Source organism: Octopus bimaculoides, chromosome 12, assembly GCF_046866305.1.
Source record: "Octopus bimaculoides isolate indiv1 chromosome 12, ASM4686630v1, whole genome shotgun sequence".
In the NCBI taxonomy this organism is placed as follows: Eukaryota; Metazoa; Mollusca; class Cephalopoda; order Octopoda; family Octopodidae; genus Octopus; species Octopus bimaculoides.
In genome coordinates, this window is record NC_142939.1 from 60,752,341 (window position 1) to 60,776,340 (window position 24,000).

The following is a 24,000-nucleotide window of genomic DNA, read 5'->3' on the forward strand; positions in this document are numbered from 1 at the left end:
TCCAAATGATTTTGAAGACTATGGAATGAACGATAATCAGATGGGGCAAACTGCTCCAGCCTCTGGAACGTCATCCTTGCTGTATGTGGCTGAGCATTATCCTGATTGAAGAACATCTTATATCGGAAATAAAGTGGGACTAAAAAACAGCAGCAGCAACAACAACAAACACAAAAACACCAACACCAAGATGAGCAAAACTTGTTGGCAAGATATTGAAAAATCTTTATGACACAATCACAAGAGTGAATTTGCACAGAAGCCAAAATAATTGATCTCAGCAAGTTTTAGTGTAAAAGCTTAACAATAAGCAAGGCTTATCATTACAGTTCAAGGCCAGAGATTATCAATTTGAATAACAACAAACATTATCCTGAAATTAGGATTTAACAACTTAATCTTCTCTGATTTCACCTAAAACACAGACAATCCACATCTTAAGAAAACAAAAACCAAGTATTGCTGCTACAATAGTGGTTAGTACTGTATATGTCACTATATGTACAATAGGAATTTCAATAATAACAAAAGAAGTCTCCCCCAAACAGGGGGTTGTCTTAGATACTGAGTATAAAATTTGAACCTTAACACACTGTAGCTTAGGAAGTCATAGTGGCAATGGAGAATAGAATAAAATAACATAAAACACTTGCATAGCTCCTACAGTCTGACAACCAGATATTTTCTACTGAATTTTAGCTGATATGCTAGGAAGCTGGATTAATGATAAGATTAAACAAAAAAATATATCATAAATTTACACCTTTACTTTTTCATTTGATTTTAAAATGTGAATTAGTATATCAAACGTTTGTGTGTTTGGGTGTATATGTATGTATGTATGTATGTATGTATGTATGTATGTATGTATGTATGTATGTATGTATGTATGTATGTCATTGTTCAGTTTTATTTCAAGGTTCCTTGCCAATAGAGAAAGAACCGGTTTCTAACCTAGATCCAAGGCTCCTTCACTGGAATTTCAACATCAACAACAGGGTATATGTGCAAATTTGTATGTTTTGCTTCATGTATGTATTCTCATGCATGTAGTTGCATATCTAGACATGCTCATATATGTATGTATGTATGTATGTATGTATGTATGTATGTGTGGAAAGTTAAATGTCTTAACTTCTCCACCAAAATATATTACTTCTCTAATGCTTTAGTGTGTGCTTTTTTTTCATATATATGAACTACTGGTGAAATATATATATATATATATATATATATATATATATATATATATATATATATACACGTAGGTATTGCAAATTTTATAATACTTGATAATTGTAAGCACCTGTATATGCCAGATAGTGGCCGAGGTGAAAGAATATAATGTTTTGTTTTAATTTTATATATATATACATATAGAGGTGTGTTTTTATAATAAATGTATTCAGTTAATATGACTCTTTTATAACTTACCGATCTAATCAAATCAATTAGAATAGACAAGACTGAAGACCCATGTGATACAATCTGAACACAATCCTACCAGTAATCTCATGAAGCAAGATGGAATTTACAGATTAACAGCAAAACATACAGTGTATTTCATCAATGTGTATTATAAAGCTCTGGTAAAAACGCATTTGGTGATAAAGGATGATGTTCCACAGTCACAGAGGTATTGGGTTCCACTATATGCACCTTCGAGACACTGCATCAACGGTAAAATATTGGTTTGTGGGGTGGGACATTAAATCGATTACATTGGCCCCAGCACTCCGCTGGTACTTATTTTATCAATGCTGAAAGGATGAAAGGCAAAACTGACCACGAGGGCATTTGAGTTCTGAACATAAAACCAGACAAAATACTGCTAATCATTTTGCTTGGCGTGCTAATGATTCTGTGAGCTTGCTACCTTCATCAAGAGTGTAATATTGCCAAGTAGTCTTATACTGTGAGTACAGATCAACGCCTGTATTTTAATAGGAAGTTATAGGGTTGTTTTATATACCAAGTTGGCTTATATACTGGACGAGCAATGGCCCAGTGGTTAGGGCAGCGGACTCGCGGTCGTAGGATCGCGGTTTCGATTCCCAGACCGGGCTTTGTGAGTGTTTATTGAGCGAAAACACCTAAAGCTCCACGAGGGTCCGGCAGGGGATGGTGGCGAACCCTACTGTACTCTTTCACCACAACTTTCTCTCACTCTTACTTCTTGTTTCTGTTGTGCCTGTAATTCAAAGGGTCAGCCTTGTCACACTGTGTCACGCTGAATCTCCCCGAGAACTACATTAAAGGTACACGTGTCTGTGGAGTGCTCAGCCACTTTCATGTTAATTTCACGAGCAGGCTGTTCCGTTGATCAGATCAACTGAAACCCTCGACGTCGTAAGCGATGGAGTGCCAAGAAAAAAAAGAAGGCTTATATACTGGTATATATGCTAAACCCTTTGTATAAAATTCTCACAGATCTTAAAATATTAGACATAACTTTCTAGAAATGACATTTCACATATTTTCTCATGTATCTAAAATTGCCTCATCAAGTTTAGAATACATCTTCTGCAAAACCCGGTTAGGAAATTTGAACATAGAATATTAAGCTTGAAGAAATCTCACTAAGAATTTTGTCCAATACGTTAATGGTTCTGCTACCCCACTGCTCTAATAATTCTTTCTTTCAAATTTTGACACTAGACCAGCAATTTTAGGGGTAGCATAAGTTGATTACATCAATCTCAGTACTTGACTGGTTTTTTTTTTATGACCCCGTCCCCCCAAAAGAATGAAAGGCATGGTCAGCTTTGGCAGTATTTGAACTTAAAACATTGTCAGGAGAAATGTCATTAAAGATTTTACCCCAAATGCAGATGCTTCTTCCACCCAGCACACTGCTTTAATAATCCTTTCTATTATCAGCACAAGGCCTGACATTTTGGGGGAGGGAGATAGTCGATTACATCAACCCCCCAGTGTTCAACTGGTATTTATGTCATCGATTGTGAAAGGATGAAAGGCAAAGTCGACTGTGCCGGAATTTGAACCGAGAACATAAATACTGAGAAAATGTCTCAAAGTGTTTTGTCTGAAGTGTTAACGATTCTACCAGCGCACTGCCGTCTCTCTGCTTTAATAATGGCTTCAAATTCCGACAAAAGGTCAGCAATTTTAAGGGGGAGACAGTTGTTGACAACAACCCTGATATATGACTGGTACCACATTCCATTGACCTCAGAAGAATGAAAGCTCAAGTTGACTTTTTTTGTGTTATTAGAACTCAGATGGCAAAGAGTCACCACAAGGCATATATTCTGATGCCCTACCAATTCCACGAAGAATAAATAATGATAATAGATGAGAAAATATGTGAGATGAAGGGTTGAATAAGAGAGTGAAAGAGTGAGAAAAAGAGGAAGAGAAAGAAAGAAAGAGAGAGAGAGAGGGGGATGGGAGGGAGGTAGAGATGAAAAGAGAAAATTACATGTGAGAAATAATTCTATACATGTATGTGTATGTATGCTGTATGCAGTGTATGTATATATGTGTTTATGTGTGTGTGTGTGTGTGTGTGTGTGTGTGTGTGCATGTGTGTGTTGTATGCAGTATATGTATGTATGCATATGTTTGTGTGTGAATGTGTTTTGATTTGTTCAAAGTACTGAGGAATTTCAAAATAAACTTTTTTAAGAAACTGCTCAGATAATTCCATATGTATTTGAGCAGCTTATTAAAAAGATATACACACACACATACACAGACGTGCACTCACATGAATATGACTAAAAGTGAGACATCATAGACAGCAATTACCATGTTTTCGAGGGCTGAAACCATAATAAATCCGGATAACATAGCTGATGATGGGTGTTTCCATGTGTCTTTGCTGTCCTGTTCATTAATTGTTATCCATGTCATCTCACTAGTATGTATATTTGTAGTTCTAGTGCATACAGATTCTATTTTTCCTGTTTATATATATATATATATATATATATATACATACATACACACAATATACTTATATATATATATACATATAAATATATATATATATGCACACACTCATACATATATATATACATGTATATTTATACATACATACAGTCATATACATATATATATATATATGATATATATATACAATATATATATATATATATATATATATATATATATGATATATATATATATATATATATATATATATATGATATATATATACAATATATATATATATATATATATATATATGATATATATATACAATATATATATATATATATATATATATATGATATATATATACAATATATATATATATATATATATATATATGATATATATATACAATATATATATATATATATATATATATTTATACATCAGTATTTATGTATTCATGTACATACATACACTCTCTCTCTCTCTCTCTCTCTCTCACACACACACACAGTTATGGAATATAAGTTTAGATTAGTAATAAAATAAGCAACTGAGCCAAACTTACACCACATTCATCTAGAAACGTACATAATGTTTCTTTGTCTGTCTGTTTGTCTCCCTGTCTCTTTTCTTGTTTTGTATGTGTTTTTTTAAAATCTTTTTGTTTCTTTTTACCAAATTAATATGACATGTTTTCATGTATTGGCTATTTGGTTTTGTTCCATTCATGGTAGGAATTCAATTTTGAAAAAATGTATTTCATTTATTTAATTATTTATTTATTATTATTTTTTTTTTTTATTCTCCTACGACTTCAACGATATTCAAAGAATTTTATTAGATGAAGTTCTCACCTTAGCCATATCCACTAATGTGTTTTGGTTTTCGTTTAATTTCCTCTGATCCATTTTAACTCTTCGAAGACTGGGGAAATGAAAAAAAAGAACACATTTTAGGAATAAACAGGAGTTCTAAAACTGCCTCTGTCACCACCATCACTACCATCATCATCAGCATTACAATCTTCATTACCAACACCAACATCCCATCCAGGTGCAGAATATAGACGCCATAGAAACCAGGAAACCAGCCCCTGTGAGTTGGTATGATTCTAAAAGGTAACTTTACTTACCAATTGTTACTGGATTATTGTTGTATAAACATTAATCAATCATTTTGTTTGATGCCTAAAGTTTTGATGATGTGCAATTCTTATTGAATTGATGTATGATCCTTAAAGGGTTGTTAATTTTTAAACTTTGAGATGTTGCTGGCATTTAATCCTTATCAGACTATTGATTCAAGATCCCTAGGAGATTGCTAGTTTTGTGATCTTGTTTTGATTTTTGGTGTTGTACTTAGGGGATTGCTAGATCATGAGGCTTATTGGTTTGTTAGTTTATGGTCCTTCGGGGATTACTAGTTCATGATCCTTATTGAATTTTTGGTGTGCAATCCTTAGGTGATTGCTAGTGTTTGATCATTACATAGTTACTAGTGTGTGAACCTTACTTGATTCTTTGAGAGTAATCCATATGGGATTGCTGGTATGTGATCCTTATTGGATTAGTGTGCAGAATCCATAATCAATTGTTCATGATTGGTTTTTAATTGAATGCTTCAGGGATACCCATTTTGGGATACTTATTGAATTATTTTTGTGCGATCCTTAGTGAATTGCTGTTATGTGATTCTTAGTGAATCCCTAGAATGTGTTCCTTAGGGTTTTACTTCCATAAAAAGAAGCAAACAAACAAAACTAAAACAACAACAACAACAACAACAACTTATGGTTACCTGTGAATGGCTTGAAGAAATTTTCTTTGGTGACTCCGAACTCTGCTAGCGTTGACTTTTTTCACAAGTTTAGTGTATTTATAAATAAGCCAGGTTTCTCGTAATACATTTGCAGCAGCATTTTTTAGCTTTCATTGGTCGGAGTGAAACAAAAAAAAAAAAAAAAAAAAAAAAAGAGAGAGAGAAGAAAAAAGAAAGAAAAAAAGAAACAATCTATATAGCAATTGTTGAGTGAAGATTATCATTATTGGTTAACAATTGGTTAGTAATTGAAATTTTTGTAATGTGACATGTATCATGCGATGGTATTAAAATTACACAATATGGTATTGTTCAGACAATATTATTATTACTATTATTGTTCTTCTTCTTATTATTATCATTATCATTATTATTATTGTCATTATTATTATTCTTATTATTTCAAATTTTGCTGGGGCCGACTATACCTTTCATCCTTTCAGGGTCAATAAAATAAGTACCAGTTGAATACTGGAGTTGATGTAATTGTCTTACTCCTTCCCCACAAAATTGCTGGCCTTGTACCAAAATTAGAAACCATTATTCTAATTCTGATTATTGTGAAACACTGGGGTCAATTTAATCAACAAGTCCCCTTCTCACAAATTTGAGGCCTTGTGCCTCCAACAGAAAGGATTATTATTATTATTATTATTATTATTATCATTATTATTATTATTATCTTTCTTCTTCTTCTTCTTCTTATCATTATTATTATTATTATTATCATCATTATTATTATTATTACTGTTCAGTAGTTTTATTTTTATAGCGTGCTTTCACTTCACTACTGAGCGCAGCTCTGTGTGCCTTGGGTATGTGCTGTGGTTTGCTGTGATGCTCTTATGGTTACTGTAGTGAAAGTGTTTTGCGTAGGATGTGTGCAGTGCCCAGTAGTGCAATTTTCTGTATGTTATATATATATTTGTAAGTCATGGTGTTTTTGTTATGTATTTGTCTGAATATTTTTTTATCATACCTAAGGCACCTACTATGATAGGAATTGTTTGTTTTTAGATTCCACATTCGAGTTACCTCTATTTCCAGGTCTTTGTATTTTGAAATTTTTCCATTTCTTTTAGGGAAACGTTGTCATCTGCTGGTATCTTTATTATTATTATCTTTATTATTATTATTATTATTATTATTATTATTATTATTATTATTATTATTATTATTGTTATTATTATTGTCTTTATTATTATTATTATTATTATTATTATTATTATTATTATTATTATTATTATTATTATTATTATTATTATTATCATTATCATTATTATAATTATTATTATTATTATTATTATACTAATTTTATGCTGTGTATATTATTGTGGTTTAGAAAATAATTTAATTAATACTGAAATACAGTAGCTTACACATGGCTATATATTTTTCTTGCAGAAAGAGCACTTAGTGAAATTTTACTTTGACATGGAAGAATTACGTTTAATTTCCACGGAAATTAGTCACACTTAATTAGCTTATATACAAACACTACCAAAACCACCACCACCACCACCACCGCCATTATTGTCAACATCATCATTATTTTAATGTTTGATTTTCCGTGTTTGTATGGGTTGTGTCGAATTTGTTGAGGCAGATTTTTCTACAGCTTGGTGCCATTCTTGTGGCCAGTTCTCATCTCTTTCCAAACTAGGCATGTTTCCGTAGAAGATAGGAAGCAAACAACGCCACTTGTATGATGGTGATGTGTGTTTACATTCATTGCAGGATTGTCAAGACACAAACATAGAAACACACACACACACACACACACACACACACACACACACACACACACACACACACACAAACACACACACACACCTACAAGTGGTATTGTTCACTTCTAGTTCTCTTTGGAAAACATGTTTGGCCATAGGGAAATATTGCTTTGTTTGGGAACAGGTGAGAGTTGATGACAGGAAGAGCATCCAACCACAGAGAATATGCCTCAATGAATTCTGCCTGATGCATGCAAGCATGGAAAACTTGGAGGTAAATGATGATGATGATGATGGTGATGACAACTACGATGATGACAACAATGATGATGAAGATGATGATGATGACAACAATGACACCGCCGATGACGATGATGGTGATGATAATGACAATGACAATGACGGCAACAATGATGATGATGATGAGGAAGATAATGATGATGATGATGAGGAGGAAGATAATGATGATGATGATGATGATATTCACATGGTTACAGTGACTAATCCTTAAAGAGTAAACCAATAATCCATGGCCTCACATTTTGACAGAGGTGGGCATGGTTAATTAAATCAAACACCTGCATTTAACAAATTCTCTATTTCATCAACCCCAGAAAAATGCAAGACAACAATTCCAAATCTAATCGGATTTAACCCTTTCGATCCCAACCTACCTGGAACTGACCCTAGTTTTATGATACACACCTCCTGTTTTAAAGTGATTTAAAATAAGAACCCTTCCATCAAAATTCCATGTTAATTTATATTCTAGATGCCGCCTTAATAATGACAAACTTATTTTAACAAATTCTACATTAATTTCAAAATTAATTGAAACAAAAGCAATTTTGTTATCCTATTTCAAGAGAAATATGGTAGCAAAAGGATTTACTAGCAAAACAAAGGGAGAGATCGTGAAAATGCACAATATTTTGTCTGGCGCTCTACCAATTCAATCATATGTTACCTTTGGTGTTTGAATTATATTGACTGTAGCTGGTTTAAAATCTGAACAAAATTTACATCAAGGATGATTGTATTTAGATTTTAGACATTTTGGTTATCTAATTATTTTGGTTAATTAGTTATTCAGCATTCTTTTAAATTTTCCATAGAGAATTTCCTTTTTTTTGTTTCTAATTTTTAGCACTGTTTATTAAATTATTGAGTGATTTCACTAATGGGTAACATTAAAAGTCATAATATTGCTGTTAATTTTGTGTCTTGTCTCAAAATCTTTTATTGAGGTTCTTTATTTTTGTAACTCTTTTTTTTGCAATATCAGAAATCTGATAATTGACTGTTGCTATGTTGTTCTCAACTTTTATGGGTTTAATAGGTTAAAAATTAAAAAAAAAAGGGGGCAACATTTGGTTAGAAAATATTTTGAAACACACACAACACAAATGAATAGTTTATAACGTCGTCTAAAAAGCAGAGGATGTTGTTGACTGTCTACAATGCTTGCTGTTGATAGTTATTTGGTCAAAGGCTAGTTTTATGATCATGTTGTTTGGGATCTGGGCTGAATTGCATGAGAAGAATTAATATCTAGGAAATCAAAGAGATTTGCAGATAAAATAGTTATTATGCTTTAGACATTCACCTGTTTAAGGATAAATAGTTGTGGTGCCTTAAATAAAGACATATTTAAGAATAAATGGTTGTAATGCTTTAAATTTTGTTTTAATGATTTTGTCCCGAACAAAGTTTGGGGCCACTGTGACTCAAGCCACTACAAACAATGAAAAGAAGGGAGCCTACAAATTAAAAAAGAAAATGTGGGTGAGTGGTAAGAAGTTTGCTTCCCGACCACATGGTTCTAGGTTCAATCCCGCTGTGTGACACCTTGGGCAAGTGTTTTCTATTATAGCTTCAGGTTGACCAAGACCATGTGAGTGGATTTGGTAGATGGAAACCAAAAGAAGCCTGTTGTATATATGTGTGTGTGTATGTGTGTATGTGTGTGTGTGTGTGTGTCTGTGTCCCTCCACCCCCACCACTATTGCTTGACAACCAGTGTTGGTATGTTTATGTTCCCGTAACTTAGCAGTTCAGCCTAAGAGATCGATAGAATAAGTACTAGGCTTAACAAAAAAAACTATATGTACTGGGATCAATTCATTCGACTAAAACAAATTGATCAAGGCGGTGCTCCAGCATGGCCATAGTCTAATGATTGAAACCAGTCAAAGATAAAAGATAACAGATTTACAGAAAGCCTAATGCACTGAATATCATAGACCAGAAGAAGAGTGGATGATCCGAGCAAGTTCCAGGGAGCATCTCAAAGAAAGAAGCTGTTAGAATAAAAGGTCTTATGGCTAACAGGAAGCTCAGCTGAGAAAAGATGACCCCTTGGAAGAGAAATAAGTGACACGTTTTTAAGATATTGAGAGAGGGTACTAATGACCTACTTAATGATGAATCCTTGTGAAACCTTAAATAATGACCTGTATACGGATATGATTGTGATCAGGGCTGTTTTGGCAGCATCATAAATAAAAACAGACTCCATTTTATCATGAATGACCATGATATTGCATTTAGAAGTTTCCCCTTTGAGACACAAGTCTGGGCAAAGTTGTTTATGGAAGACCAGCAGTCACCCATGCATACCAGCCTCCCTTCTTCATGACCTATTTAAAGATAATTGTTATGGCGTTAAAGTAATGACCTATTTAAGGATAACTGATTGTGATCAGGGCTGTTTTAGCAGTATCTTAAGCCCCTTGCAAATCACTGCACTTGTCCCTCTAAGTAATTATTCATTTGCAACCTGCTACAACATCGATCAGAACTGAGCCCTTAAACCTGTGATACCTTTGGGCAATTGTCCAGGATGGCCCTAATTGTGATAATAACAATTATGCTTAAATAATGACCTATTTAAGGATAAATGGTTACAATGCATTGAATGGGGAGTTATTTAATTTAATAACCACAGTTTGTGATGCCTTAAGAGGATTTGATTCTTTATACAATGTCTTATTTATTAACCGGTTGTGATACCTTAAATGTTGAATTATTTAATGATATTAGTGTAATCAGTCATGCGTAGAGAAAAGTTTCACTTTTGATCTGTCTGGATCATAAAACACACTAATTTATTAAATGAGCACAAATACAGATTCTAAAGGTACGTCGATATTATTGATTTGAATCTTGTATTATAAGGGCATGCTACAAAGGTATATCTCATCAATCATAGAGAGATGAAAGAACAAAGAGGCCTATGAGGGATTTTGAATGCAGTGAAAAAAAAACAAAACAAAAACCAAAAAAAAAACATACTACAAACAACGATAAATCTAATACAAGTATACAAACTAAATAAATGTAATGGATCTGGTCCAGCTCTTTTGCTCTCTCTCTCTCTCTCTCTGCCATCTCATTTGTTACCATTGAACAGGGGAATTGTTAAAGCATAGGTAAAAAAATGCTTTGTCATATTAACTCTAGTTCATTATATCCCATGTTCAAATCCTACTGAGGTCATTCTTTTGAGGTTGATAGAATTGAATACCAGTTAAAATACTGGTATCAATTGTATTAACTAACCTCTTCCCTATCACTAGTTGCTCATGTGTCTAAATCAGAAACATTATTATTATTATTATTATTATTATTATTATTATTATTCTGTGTTCAGATTCTGCCAAGGTTGACTTTGCCTGTCATCCTTTTGGGGTTGATAAAATAAATACCAGTTGTGTATTGGCATCGATGTGATCGACTTTCTCCCTCCCCCAAATTGTCCGGGCGTGTGCCTATGGTAGAAAGGCTTGATATTATTACTATTATTATTATTATTATTATTATTGTTATTATTATTGTTGTTGAGTGAGAGAGCAGTGCATGCCATCAAAGTGATACTGGGGTAAAATATATGAAGCTCAGTATACCCATCATGACTAACTGTCATCTGACAAGGGTACACCAGGCACATGCATCACAATCATATGTGTGTGACATAGTGATTTCATATCAAGATAAACAGCGCATGACCTTGCAGATGGGGCCCAGTTAGAATTTTGATTTCACTTGCTTCAACAGGTCTTCACAAGCAGAGTTTGGTTTCCACTGAAAGAAAGGTATGCCTAAGTGGGCTGGTTACACCCCTGGCATAGGCCACAGGCTATGGTCTCACTTGGCTTGCCAGGTCTTCTCAAGCACAGCATATTTCCAAAGGTCTTGATCACTAGTCATTGCCTTGAGATTATTTCATCGGTAATTATTTTATCAATCTTGTAGGGATAAAAGGAAGAATCAATCTTAGCAGAATTTGAACTACAAATGTAAAAAGTAGTGTCAAGAATTTTGTCCAACCCACTAACAGTTCTGCCAGATCATCAGGTAAAGAGTGAAAGGGTCAATACCCCCTTTGGTCATGAATAAACATAGGATTGCACCTAGAAAATTCCCCTTCTAGGTACAAGTCCAGGCAAGGTTGTTTGTAGAAGACCAGCTCTTGCCCATGGATACCAGCTTCCCCACTCCACACCACTGATGTTATCCAAGGGAAAGGCAAAGGCCAGTATACCTTGGCATCAGTAATGCCACAACTCATTTCTACAGCTAAAGTGTCTTGCTCAAGAGCACAACACACAGGTCCGGGATTTGAACTCACTACCTCATTATTGTGAACCCAACGCTCTAACCACTGAGCCATGCACATTCTTAAGAACATCAATGATCATTTTAGTAATGAATTTGTTGCTCGGTTAAAAAAAGGTCAAGAATCTAATTAAAGATAAGAGAATAATTAATTTAAAATCTGATATGGAGTCAGTGTAAAGATGTGAATCGACTTGGAACTTACTCTCTTTGTTAGCTGTGTGTCCATCATGAAATTGTGCACATGTTTTTCTGCTCGACTGAGTTCCAGCTTCCGTGCAATTACAGCAACAACAAGGGCAGTGCATCCAGCGCCCTGAAATTTAAAGAAAGAACTGCATGAGGATAATTAAAAATTTTTTTTTTTTGCTTTTCATTTTGTTTTTAAATTTGTTTCTTTCATGTTGGGCAAAAGTATTGTAATGTGCCATGGCCTTTTTGAAGTAATTTGTAAGGAACATTGAAATAATATAACATAAACATGAGTTATGGATGAATTAACTGCTAAGATTTCTAAAATAAAGTGACATAAGGCATTAAAAGCATCTATCTGTGATAGAACTGAGAAATACTGATGGGACATAAACATATCATTAAAATAATACAGTGAGAAGCAATAGAAACACTACTAAATTAAATGTAAAAAAGATAAATAAAATAAAAATAAAGCCTTCATTGCATAGTTAATATAATTTATATAGAATAATAAATTGTTAGATCTTAAAAGTTCAAAGCAAAATATTTCAGCATAAAAATGTCTTTATCAAAAACATGAAAGAATAAAAACAAAGTAACGCTAGTTTATTATGTCAGTTGTCCTTAGGCTGCCTTTGGACTTCAGACTCAAATAATTTATCATTAAAATACAAAAATATAAATTGTATTAACCACATTGTAAGGTTTTCTTATTCTTTTATAAATATAGTTTAATAAAATGAATATTATAACTTAATGGCAGTTTACGATATTTATTCTAGCTCACAAAAATCGTTCTTGGTGGGAAGAGATGGGGTTCTGAAGCATTTCTGTATAAAACAGAAAACTTTTTGTTTTTTGTCTGTTATTATCTCAGAACTATCGTCATCCTCTTCTTATTTTATCAATTTCGATAATGTGTACAATCTTCAACTGTCAGGTGTCGCTGTATGGCAAGAAGTTTGCTTCTGAACCACATGGTTAAGGGTTCGGTCCCACTGCATGGCACCTTAGGCAAGTGTCTTCTACTATAGCCTAGAGTTGACCAAAATCTCATGAGTGGATTTGGTAGATGAAAACTGAAAGAAGCCTCTCATACACACACACACACACACACACATATACACGTGTGCATGTGTGTGTATCCTCATCATCACGTAATGTCTGTTGTCCATGCCAGCATGGGTTGGATGGTTTGACTGGGTTGGCACTCTGGAAGGCTGCACCAGACTCTAGTCTGGTTTGGCCTGGTATTCTACTGCTGGATACCAGGCCAAATCAGATTGGAGTCTGGTGCAGCTTTTAATTACAAAGTTATTTTATTAAATTCTTTATTATTTTAAAATTTAATTGAAACAAAGGCAGCATATGTTAACAGAAATATGGTAACAAAAAAAATAGTGTGGTTTCAGGGAAATTTAGCTACTGCTTCTAAACGATCAAGTGGCCACTAAGAGGCTTCCTAAATGACTTGCATTCAACAATGTCTATTCATTTAGCGAGTCACCAAATGTCTGTCTGCCAATTCAGTGATGATTCTTCTCATAGTGACCAAAATATTCCAATGCCGTATTGATTGGTAAATGGAGTTACATGACAGAAATAAAATTGGTCAAATGAAAAACAAAAATATCATTTAGAAAATATGACATGTGCAAACAGTTTCTAGTTCTGCACTGATTGTTGTGATGAATCATATAAATTGCTTAGCTGACTGGCTATGTAGATATTCGATTGTTGAATATACTATATTTTTGCATTAGTGATATTATAGTTTGTAATGTGGCGAGCTGGTAGAATTGTTAGCATGCTGAGTGAAATGCTTAGAGGTATTTCGTACGTCTTTACGTTCTGAGTTCCAATTCTGTTGAGGTGGTGGCCTTTTCCTTTGGATAAACATCAGTGGTATGGAAAAGGGAGGCTTGGATGCATGAATAATGGTCAGCCACTTTTTTCCAGGCCTACACATGCATTTTCAGATGCACGGTCAATCTTGGCCAACAGTGGTGGTGGTGATGGCAGGGAGTGGGGGTGGGTGAGTGAGGTGAGATGATGCTCTGATATCACCAATGTATGTAATTTTATGGGTATTGTCGCTTAGGTACAAGGTAGCTTTGATTGAGCTGACAATTGTTTTGCGAAGATGAAAATGAAAATGAAGTTAAAATAACAGAAAAATTAAGAACTTAATAGTATTTATATTAAATATAGAGAGAACGACAGGCAGCCTGTAGTATAGTTGGTAACACCTTCACCAGGCAGGTGTCACATGTATGGCTTTAGTCCAGTCAGATGACTTGTACACCCTTTGTTGAATCAATTTAGCAATCATCTTCATCGTCATCATCATCTCCCCCCCCCCATGCTATCACTACACCATCATCATCATTGCTGCCGCTAAAACCACCACCATAACCACCCACCACCACTACCACCATGACAACCACGACCATGACGATGAAGACGACGACGATCACCACCACCATCATCATTATCATTTCACATCCACATTCCCAAGCTAGCAACATTTGAATAAGTTTCTTACAGTTGAGCTCAGATCCTTATTAGGGGGCACTGCTCTCCTAGACAAGTTGGGTGGGGGAACTATGTCTCGCTCATTTGTACTCTACATTTTTTGCCAGGGTTTATAAAGTCATATGCCCTTCTTATCAACAACTACTCCACAAAGTGTTCAGACCTCATTTTATCATGGCACCAGCACTAGAAGGTTGGTCTTGTCCCTGGCAAGACTAAAAGACAAAAATTTCCTCTCTACCCTCTATTGTCACCATTTATTCAGCTACCAACACTAAAGAGGTTACTCTCTCTCTGACTAAAAATAAATATATATTATAGTGTCAAATATATTTTCTTTATTCATACCCCATTGTGCGTATATACTATAATGTGTAATTTACTTTCTCTTTTCATTACGCATTGTAACTATTATATTCCTCCTTCTCTACCAATTTCATTATAGCACTGCAAGTTATAAGATATATTAAAAGTTAGTCAATGTCTCAAATATTATGGATAGCAATAAACCTTATTAATGAAGAAATAGAAAAAAATAATCTAGTTACAGTCACTTTTTATTTTGTAATTTTATTCTAGACAATTAAATAATTTAATACTTTACTATTTGTAAAATGAAATCAATATTTTACTGTTGCATCAGGAAGTTGGTGAGTTGGCAGGATGGTTAGTATGATGGTTAAAATGCTTAGCAGCTAACTGTTTTTTTCTCTTTCATATTCTGTGTTCAAATTCTACTAAGATTAATTTTGCCATTCATTTTTTGAGAGTCACTAAGATAGTATCAGTTAAACAATGCGGTCAGTCTAATTGACTTGCTCCTTCCCCTTAAGATTTTTCACCTTGTGCCAAAATTAGAAAGAATTATATGTTTATACTGAGAACTGTTCTTAATAGAGTTGCCAGAAAGTCAGACAAAATGTTTTGCAGTACTTAATAATAGTTGTTAATGATCTGAGTTCAATTCTTGCTAAAGTGCACTTTGTCTTTTACTCTTCCAGAGTCAATAAGCCCTCACACATCAGTCATCAATTGAGGGGTTTAACCCTTTCATTACCAACCTGGCTGAAACTGGCTCTGGCTCTGAGTACAAATGTCCTGTTTTCATAAATTTTCAATTAAAATCTTCCTCCAAACCTTAGTCACAATTTATGTACCTAACACTAGCTGAATAATAACTAAGTTATTTTACTAAATTCTTTGTTATACTTAAAGTAATTGAAAGAAACACAGAACATCTCAAAATAAATACAGTAATGAGAGGGTTAAATCAACAATCCCCAGCCTTTTCTTGCACCATGGACCAGGAGGATTAATTTTGTATTTAAGGTAATTTAATTAAACATAATATGAAATGAAAACAAATAAACAAGTGTTTCTTTCTAAATTTGGCACAAGGCCAGCAATATTGATGGGTGATGTGAGTTGATTACATTCCTTTCCACTCTAGGCACAAGGCCCCCACATGTTTTGGAGAGTGGGAGCAATCGATTAAATTGACCCCAGTACGCAACTGGTACTTAATTTCTCGACCCTGAAAGGATGAAAGGCAAAGTCGACCTCGGCGGAATTTGAACTCAGAGCGTAACGGCAGATGAAATACTGCTAAGCATTTCGCCCAGTGTACTAATGATTCTGCCAGCTCGCTGCCTTAAAAGTTGATTACACTGAATTAATTACATTGCTCTTCAGTGCTCAACTGGTACCAACTTCATTGATTCCAAAAGGATGAAATATCAAGTCAACCTCTGCAGAACTTGAACTCGGAAGGTAGAAATGCCGCTAAGCATTTTGCCCAGTCTGCTAACGATGCTGCCAGCTAGCCGAAAGTGTCAAGCTGGCAGAATCGTTAGCAGACTGGGCAAAGCGCTTAGCAACATTTTGTGCATCTTTGCATTCAGAGTTCAGATTCTGCCATGGTTGACTTTCCCTTTCAAACTTTTGGGGTCGATGAAATAAGTACCAGTTGAACTCTAGGTTTAATGAGATCAATTTACCCAATCCTTCTCTGAAATTGCCGGCCTTGTGCCAAAATTTAAAATTGACTTTATCATGAAGAAATTTTGAACATGAAGAACACCAAAAAGTCGGTAATTATGTTTGTCATTTGGTGAGCTGATGTACCCCTGAAGTGGTGGAATGAAGGTGATCTAATTAATTATCATCCCTCCCCATTTCACTCCACGTGTGACCACATACCAATATGGAAATCAATATTCTATTTAGAAGAACTGCCCTAATTAATATGATAATATTTTGTTTTAATGAAATATAACACGTGTGATTGCTACTGTTTGTTGCCATAGAAACTGAAGAGTTAGTGATGAAGATGTCAGAAAAAAGATTTTTTAAACTGAAGTTGTAAATCCTGATAGGAATACGAAATGATCATAATCTTAATTCATAAATGTGTGTATTTATCAAATAATGTACCCAGCCATGGAAATCATGCCAAAGCAGACACAGGTCCTCCGGCTTGCCAGTCCCTGTTGAATTGTCCAGCATAGAAATTGGATGTTAAATGATGATGATGTTGATGATAATAAGGATGATGTTAATATGTGTGTGTGTGTGTATCTATCTATCTATCTATCTATCTATCTATCTATCTATCTATCTATCTATCTATCTATCTATCTATCTATCTATCTATCTATCTATCGATCTATCTATCTATCTATCTATCTACCTACCTACCTATCTATCTATCTATCTATTTACTTGTCTATCTATCTGTCTGTCCATCTGTTTGTCCATTTGTCTGTCCGTCTGCTCATCTCTCTGTATGTATGAATACATGCATGTATGTATGCATGCATACATGTATGTATGTATGTGTGTATGTATGTGTGTATGTAGGTATGTATGTAGGTATGTATGTAGGTATGTATTGATGCATGTATGTATGCACGCATTCATGTATTTATGTATGCATGCATGCATACATGCATGCATGCATGTATGAATGTATATACGTATGTATATATGTATGTATGTATGTATGTATGTAGTTGTTGACAACAGTGTGCATCTGGGTAACTGAAATTTTGCCTTGGAGTACAGGCTTTCTCATTGGCTCATTGCCAAAAGGTTAAGTTGATTTAGAGCAGGAAGGTAATGTTTAACCCTTTCGTTACCAACCTGGCTGAAACCAGCTCTGGCTCTGAGTACAAATATCTTGTTTTCATAAGTTTTGAATTAGAATCTTCCACCAAACCTTAGTCACAATGTATGTTCCTAACACTAGCTGAATGATAACCAAGTTATTTTACTAAATTCTTTGTTATATTTAAAGTACTTGAAAGAAACACAGAGCATCTCAAAATAAATACGGTAACGAAAGGGTTCGGAAACATTACCTATTAACCACAGTAAAACCGAGCAACAATAAATCATTACTGTTGCAGTTATTTAGTCCTGAGGCTAATTATCCTGATCTGGTACACCTATTATCAAAGGCGTTCCAGCTACGACCATCTAGTCTCATTATTTTTAAGAATGTAGCAAAGAGAGAGGCCTGGCAGAATCTTTAGCACATTGGGCGAAAATGCTTAGCAGCATTCCTTCTGGTTCTTTATATTCTGAGTTCAAATTCTACCAATGTCGACATTGATTTTTATTCTTTCAGGGTCAATAAGATAAAGTACCAGTCGAGTACTGGAGGTGGATGTTATTGATTAATCCCCAGCCTACATTGCAAGCATTCTATAGTAGAAAGAACGGTGAGCTGGCAGAACCGTTAGCATGCTAGGTGTAATGCTTTGTGGTATTACATCTGTTCCGAGTTCAAATTCTGCCAAGATCGAATTTGCCTTTCATCCTTTTGGGGGGTCAATGAAATAAGTACTAGTTATGCACTGGGGTCAATGTAATCGAAAAGCCCCCTCCCCCGAAATTTCAGGCCTGTTGCCTATAGTAGAAAAGATTATCGTTATGATTATTATTATTATTATTATTATTATTATTATTGATGTGGGGAGCTGGCAGAATTGTTAGCATGCTAGCTGAAATACTTAACAGCATTTCTTCTAGATCTTCATGTTCTGAGTTCAAATTATACTGAAGTCACCTTTGCTTCTCATTCTAGCAGGGTTGATTAAATAAGTACCAGTTGAGTACTGGGGTAGATCTAATCGACCAATCCCCTGCATCCAAAATTCCAGGTTCCTAAAGTAGAAAGAATTTCAGAGAATGTAGGGCATAATTTGAAGTATGAGCTATTTCTAAGTCATAACCGGTCAAGTGGCCAACTTGCTTGGTCTCCCTCCTGGGTTGGTATTCATTAATTAGTATTGTTAGCTAATTTTATTAATGAGGTTTGTGTAAAAGTTATTCAATGTTGTGAATGTATCTTTGGACATGAAATAATTACATAAATGAATAAAATTATAAATAGTAAAATAAAATAACAATAAAAAATAAATATTCATAGGTGCAGGCATGGGTGTGTGGTAAGAAGTTTGCTTCCAAACCACACAGTTCTGGGTTCAGTCCTACTGTGTGACATTGTGGGCCAAAGCCTTGTGTGTAGATGTGGTAGACACAAACTGAAAGATGCTTGTCATATATATGTGTGTGTGTGTGTTTTGGGGTCTGTATTTTTCTCCCACCACTGCTTGACCACTGGTGTTAGTGTGTTTACATCCTTATAATATAGAGGTTTCGGCGAGAGAAACCAATAGGCTAAGTACCAGGCTTAAGAAAATTAAGTCCTGGGTTTCAGTCATTTGACTAAAATTCTCCAAGACGGTGCTCCAGCATGGCCGCATTCTAATGATTCAAACAAGTATAAGATAACCATTTAAAAACTCAGTTCCGATGTGTATTCTAAGATATGGAACATAGTTAAACGGTGAAGATACTACGTATAGTCTACATCCTTATTTTCAAAACAGTTCTTATCACAGATCAATTCAAATACACATCATACATACAAAGCTTTCTAATGACATGTTAAGTTCTCTGCATTAATTAAAAGCAATCATCTGTTGACTGAACTAATCAATAATTTACATTTTTCAAGAATTAATTCTTTGCTGAAAGTAATTTACTTGTGATCAGATTTTAATGATTTTCATTGAAACTTTGCAAGACTTAAAAGGAGCAATACCAGAAACATTTGAAGCTAATTTGGATGATATCGTTATCCTGGTTTCTTTTTGTTTGGTATAATCTTTTCATTGTATCTCTGATACTTTTATATCAGTTTAGAAAGGAATAGTACTCTTTCTTCGCTCAATTAAAAATAATTTGATTACACTCCAAACTAATCAGATAAAACTAAACGAAAGAGGGAGTGGAAAAATTTTAGTCTTGGAAATATTTGTAAAATTTTTGAAAAACTTTACTTCAGTACACTTACATTTAATTTATTAAATGAAGAATATTTTGGTAGTCAAAGAGAAAAGAAAATATCAGTAAAATTTGCAAACGTTTTCAAGTTTCTGTTTATAATTTAATTTGTGAAGGAAATACTACCTGAGATGTTTTAGTTCTTTGCCAAATAAATAAAGCTCAATAATTTGCTTGATTTAATAAATGCTGCAATTCTTTTTTGGAATATTCCATGCATTTGTGAAGAAATGGTTTTAGATGCTGTTATATTTGTGAGATGAGAAGCCAGATTGCTTCCAGTCTCTTAGCAACTGTTTATCAGGCATTCTTTTTGTCTGACAATGAAAAGCAAAAAAGCTCCAGCATGAACTTAACCAAGTTACTTCAAACAAATTAGAGACTTTGGAGCAAAGACTGTAGAGAAATCGATGAATCATGTGACCACAATTGCTATTATCGTTGTTTAGCCACTGGTCTGCTCTGATCAAGAAAACCTGTAATCAAAAGTATTCCATTTGTGACAGTCTCCACATTGTGTATACCTATGACTGAATTATCCAATGTGTCCTTCCTTACATGACCTGGAGCATATCCAGATGCTTCAGCCTGGTTTCAAAGAGAGGCAAAGTGCACAGAGGAGGCTTCCTAGAGAGAACTCTTGTTTCCATGGCTGACAGCACCAATTGCCATTCCTGCCTCACATCCCAGCTCACCGTTGATGCTGGCGATGAAACCATTTTGATGGTCTCCCTTGGGGATCCAGCCAGAACATTTTGCTGATGGTTGCTTCTGATGTGGCCCTCTGGTGGTGGCATATCTGAGGACTCTGTTCCCCCACCACCACCATCACCACCCACAAACCGCACAGGAGTTAGAGGGTTGCAAAGATAGATGGATTGATGGGTGATTACAACATCACCACCACCATCCCCACCACCACCACACTCATCCTCCCCCTCCTCTTCATCATCATCGTTATCGTCACACTAAATACCACATGGCATACTGCAGGAAGGTCTTTTGATTCCACCATTCCTCATACACCTAACAAGAATCTAAAATTGATTTCAAATTTTGGCACAAGGTCAGTAATCACAGGGGAGGGGGACATCTCTCAATAATATTGACCCCCAAAATGATATTTGAACTCAGAACAGGAAGTGCAAAGAAATGCTGCCAACCATTTTGCCTGGCACTCTAACGATTGTGCCAGCTCATCATCTTGAACACGAATCTAATATTGGTTTAAAACTTTTTGCAGTTTTCGGGAGAGGGGTTATGTCCATTCCATTGACCCTAAAAAGATGACCAGCAAAGTCAACCCTGGCGCCATTTGAACTCAGAACGGAAAGCCAGAATAAATGTCACTAAGCGTTTATTATAGTACAGTAACAATTCTACCAGGTTGCTATTGAACAAGAATCTAATATTAAGAGAATTATTTTATTGATTTTTACAAATCATATTTTCCAGATAAATATACCGTTTATATCTTTCCCAGTTATTTTACAACATATTACAGAGATTATACAATAAAACTTATCTATGTCTGAATAATTCTTCATATTAATGCAGCACAAAGAATTTATGAACCAATGAAAGAAGCTCTGCCAGTCGTAGGCAAACTGTGACCTGTGGGACATTCTGAATGGCATGCCTAATGAAAGATTACCTTCAGTTTTTCTTGTAGTGTGACCTGTTTGAGGATGAGTTGTGTCTCATGTGGCCTGCTTTACAAGAAAGGTTGCCCTTGCCTGCTATATATGGTTTTAAATTTTGCTAGAAATAGCAACCAACTCTCCTTCATGTTTACACTCTTCAATAAAGTTCTACAACTCTCTCACTCCCCCGCCCCACCCCACACCACCCCACCAGAAAGAAAGCCATGATGATCATGGCTGGAATATCGAAATATCTCTGATTGTAGGTTTACTCGATCAAGTTCGCAGTGGGGTCAAAAACCAACAACGCCAAAACTGCCACCACCAGCATCTCCACCTGCCACCAACACCACCCATCACCACCAGCACCATCACCAGCACCATCACCAGCAGCAGCACCACCACTACAACCACCATCACTGCTATTATCAGCAACAACAACAACAACAATAACAACAACAGCGTTTGATGATATATTATTTCTCTGTTTTTTAAATTATGAATCTATAACATTTTATATATATATATATATATATATATATATATATATATATATATATACACACACACACATATATACACATATAAATATACACACACACACACACACACACACACACACACACACACACACACACACACATATATATATATATATATATATACATGTGTATAAAATTTATTAATAAGGGTAGAAATTGATATTAATCAATTAAAACCAGTGGTCTAGCATATTAAAAAATCCGAAGATTAAAATTATATTACATACAAAATTAAGAGGAATGACCAGCAAAAGTGGACTCCTATATGCTAGAAATAGATGCCGAATCATCTAACCACGAAGAAATATGTTCTCAGTAAAAAATTAGCGACCACATGGTTACGGGTTCAGTCCCACTGCATGGCATCTTGGGCAAGTGTCTTCTACTATAGCCTCGGGCCGACCAAAGCCTTGTGAGTGGATTTGGTAGATGGAAACTGAAAGAATCCCGTCATATATATATATATATATATATATATATGTATGTGTGTTTGAGTGTTTACGTCCGCGTAACTTAGCAGTTCAGCAAAAGAGGCCGATAGAATAAGTACTAGGCTTCCAAAGAATAAGTCCTGAGGTCGATTTGCTCGACTAAAGGCGGTGCTCCAGCATGGCCACAGTCAAAAGACTGAAACAAGTAAAAGAGTAAAAAGAGTAAGAGTATATATATATATATATATATATATATATACATATGAAATAAAAACTAAAGATATTTATAAAATATTAGCAGCATGTACAGTTTTAAAGAGATCAAACATTTCGATTGAAAGGTTGTCACAAATTATGATAATAAATTAAGACTCTAATTGCATGCTAGATGATTGACATAGTTGACTAACTATGACAGACGTCTCTCTCTCTCTCTCTCTCTCTCTCTCTCTCTCTCTCTCTCTCTCTCTCTCTCTCCTCTCTCTTACACACACACACACACACCACACATCCACTTCATGCATAAACTGCTTTCAACATGCAATGAAAAGGATTCAACACAGATCAAGGTATGATTAAATAATTAAGTTAAACCACAGAATTAGTTATGGTTTTATTTCAATAATCCAGATTAGGTTTTTGCTTATTAATGTTTTGGAATCAGGCTCTAGAGTCACAAGCACAGCTATGTGATTAAAAAGCTCGCTTTGTAACCATGTGTCTTCAGGTTCATTCCCACTGCATTGCATCTTGGTCAAGTGTCTTCTAATAACAGTGCCATAACAATAAACATACTGTGAGTGAATTTGGTGGATAGAAACAGTGTAGAAGTCCACCATATATATATATATATATATATATATATACATACATATATGGACACGAACTCAGTTTGCGAAGACTTATTGGGGCAAGCGAAAGCGAAATCGGCATAGCACCTGTGCCCAGCATTGCCTTTCTGGCACTTGTGCCCGTGACATGTGTAAGGATTTTCGAGGCAGATCGTTGTCAGTGCCCCTGGACTGGCTCTTGTGTGGGTGGCACATAAAATACACTGTAGAAACTCTGCCAAATCAGATTGGAGCCTGGTGTTGCCATCCGGTTTCACCAGTCCTCAGTCAAATCGTCCAACCCATGCTAGCATGGAAAGCGGACGTTAAATGATGATGATGATGATGATACGTATATATATATATATATATATACACACACAAAGTATCGGGGTTTAGTTTAC

At 34.9% G+C, this 24,000-nt stretch overlaps 1 protein-coding gene and 1 long non-coding RNA gene across 5 annotated transcripts in view; one reads left to right on the top strand and one right to left on the bottom strand.

Moving 5' to 3' along the window:
• The window catches only part of LOC149133106 (uncharacterized), a 129,888-nt gene extending 121,606 nt beyond the window's left edge, over positions 1–8,282 (top strand). Inside the window, exons 3-4 of the long non-coding RNA XR_016243862.1 lie at positions 4,827–5,021; positions 7,126–8,282. This is a non-coding gene — a long non-coding RNA (uncharacterized LOC149133106). The remainder of the gene's footprint in view (positions 1–4,826; positions 5,022–7,125) is intronic.
• Positions 1–24,000, bottom strand: part of LOC106880106 (uncharacterized) — a 513,189-nt gene that overhangs the window by 152,482 nt on the left and 336,707 nt on the right. For all 4 annotated transcript variants that reach the window (XM_089361130.1, XM_089361133.1, XM_089361131.1 and 1 more), the window contains exons 5-7: positions 12,274–12,384; positions 5,701–5,828; positions 4,758–4,827 (exon numbers count right to left, since the gene is read on the bottom strand). In XM_089361130.1, the coding sequence (XP_089217256.1) occupies positions 4,758–4,827; positions 5,701–5,828; positions 12,274–12,384 (309 nt within the window). The remainder of the gene's footprint in view (positions 1–4,757; positions 4,828–5,700; positions 5,829–12,273; positions 12,385–24,000) is intronic.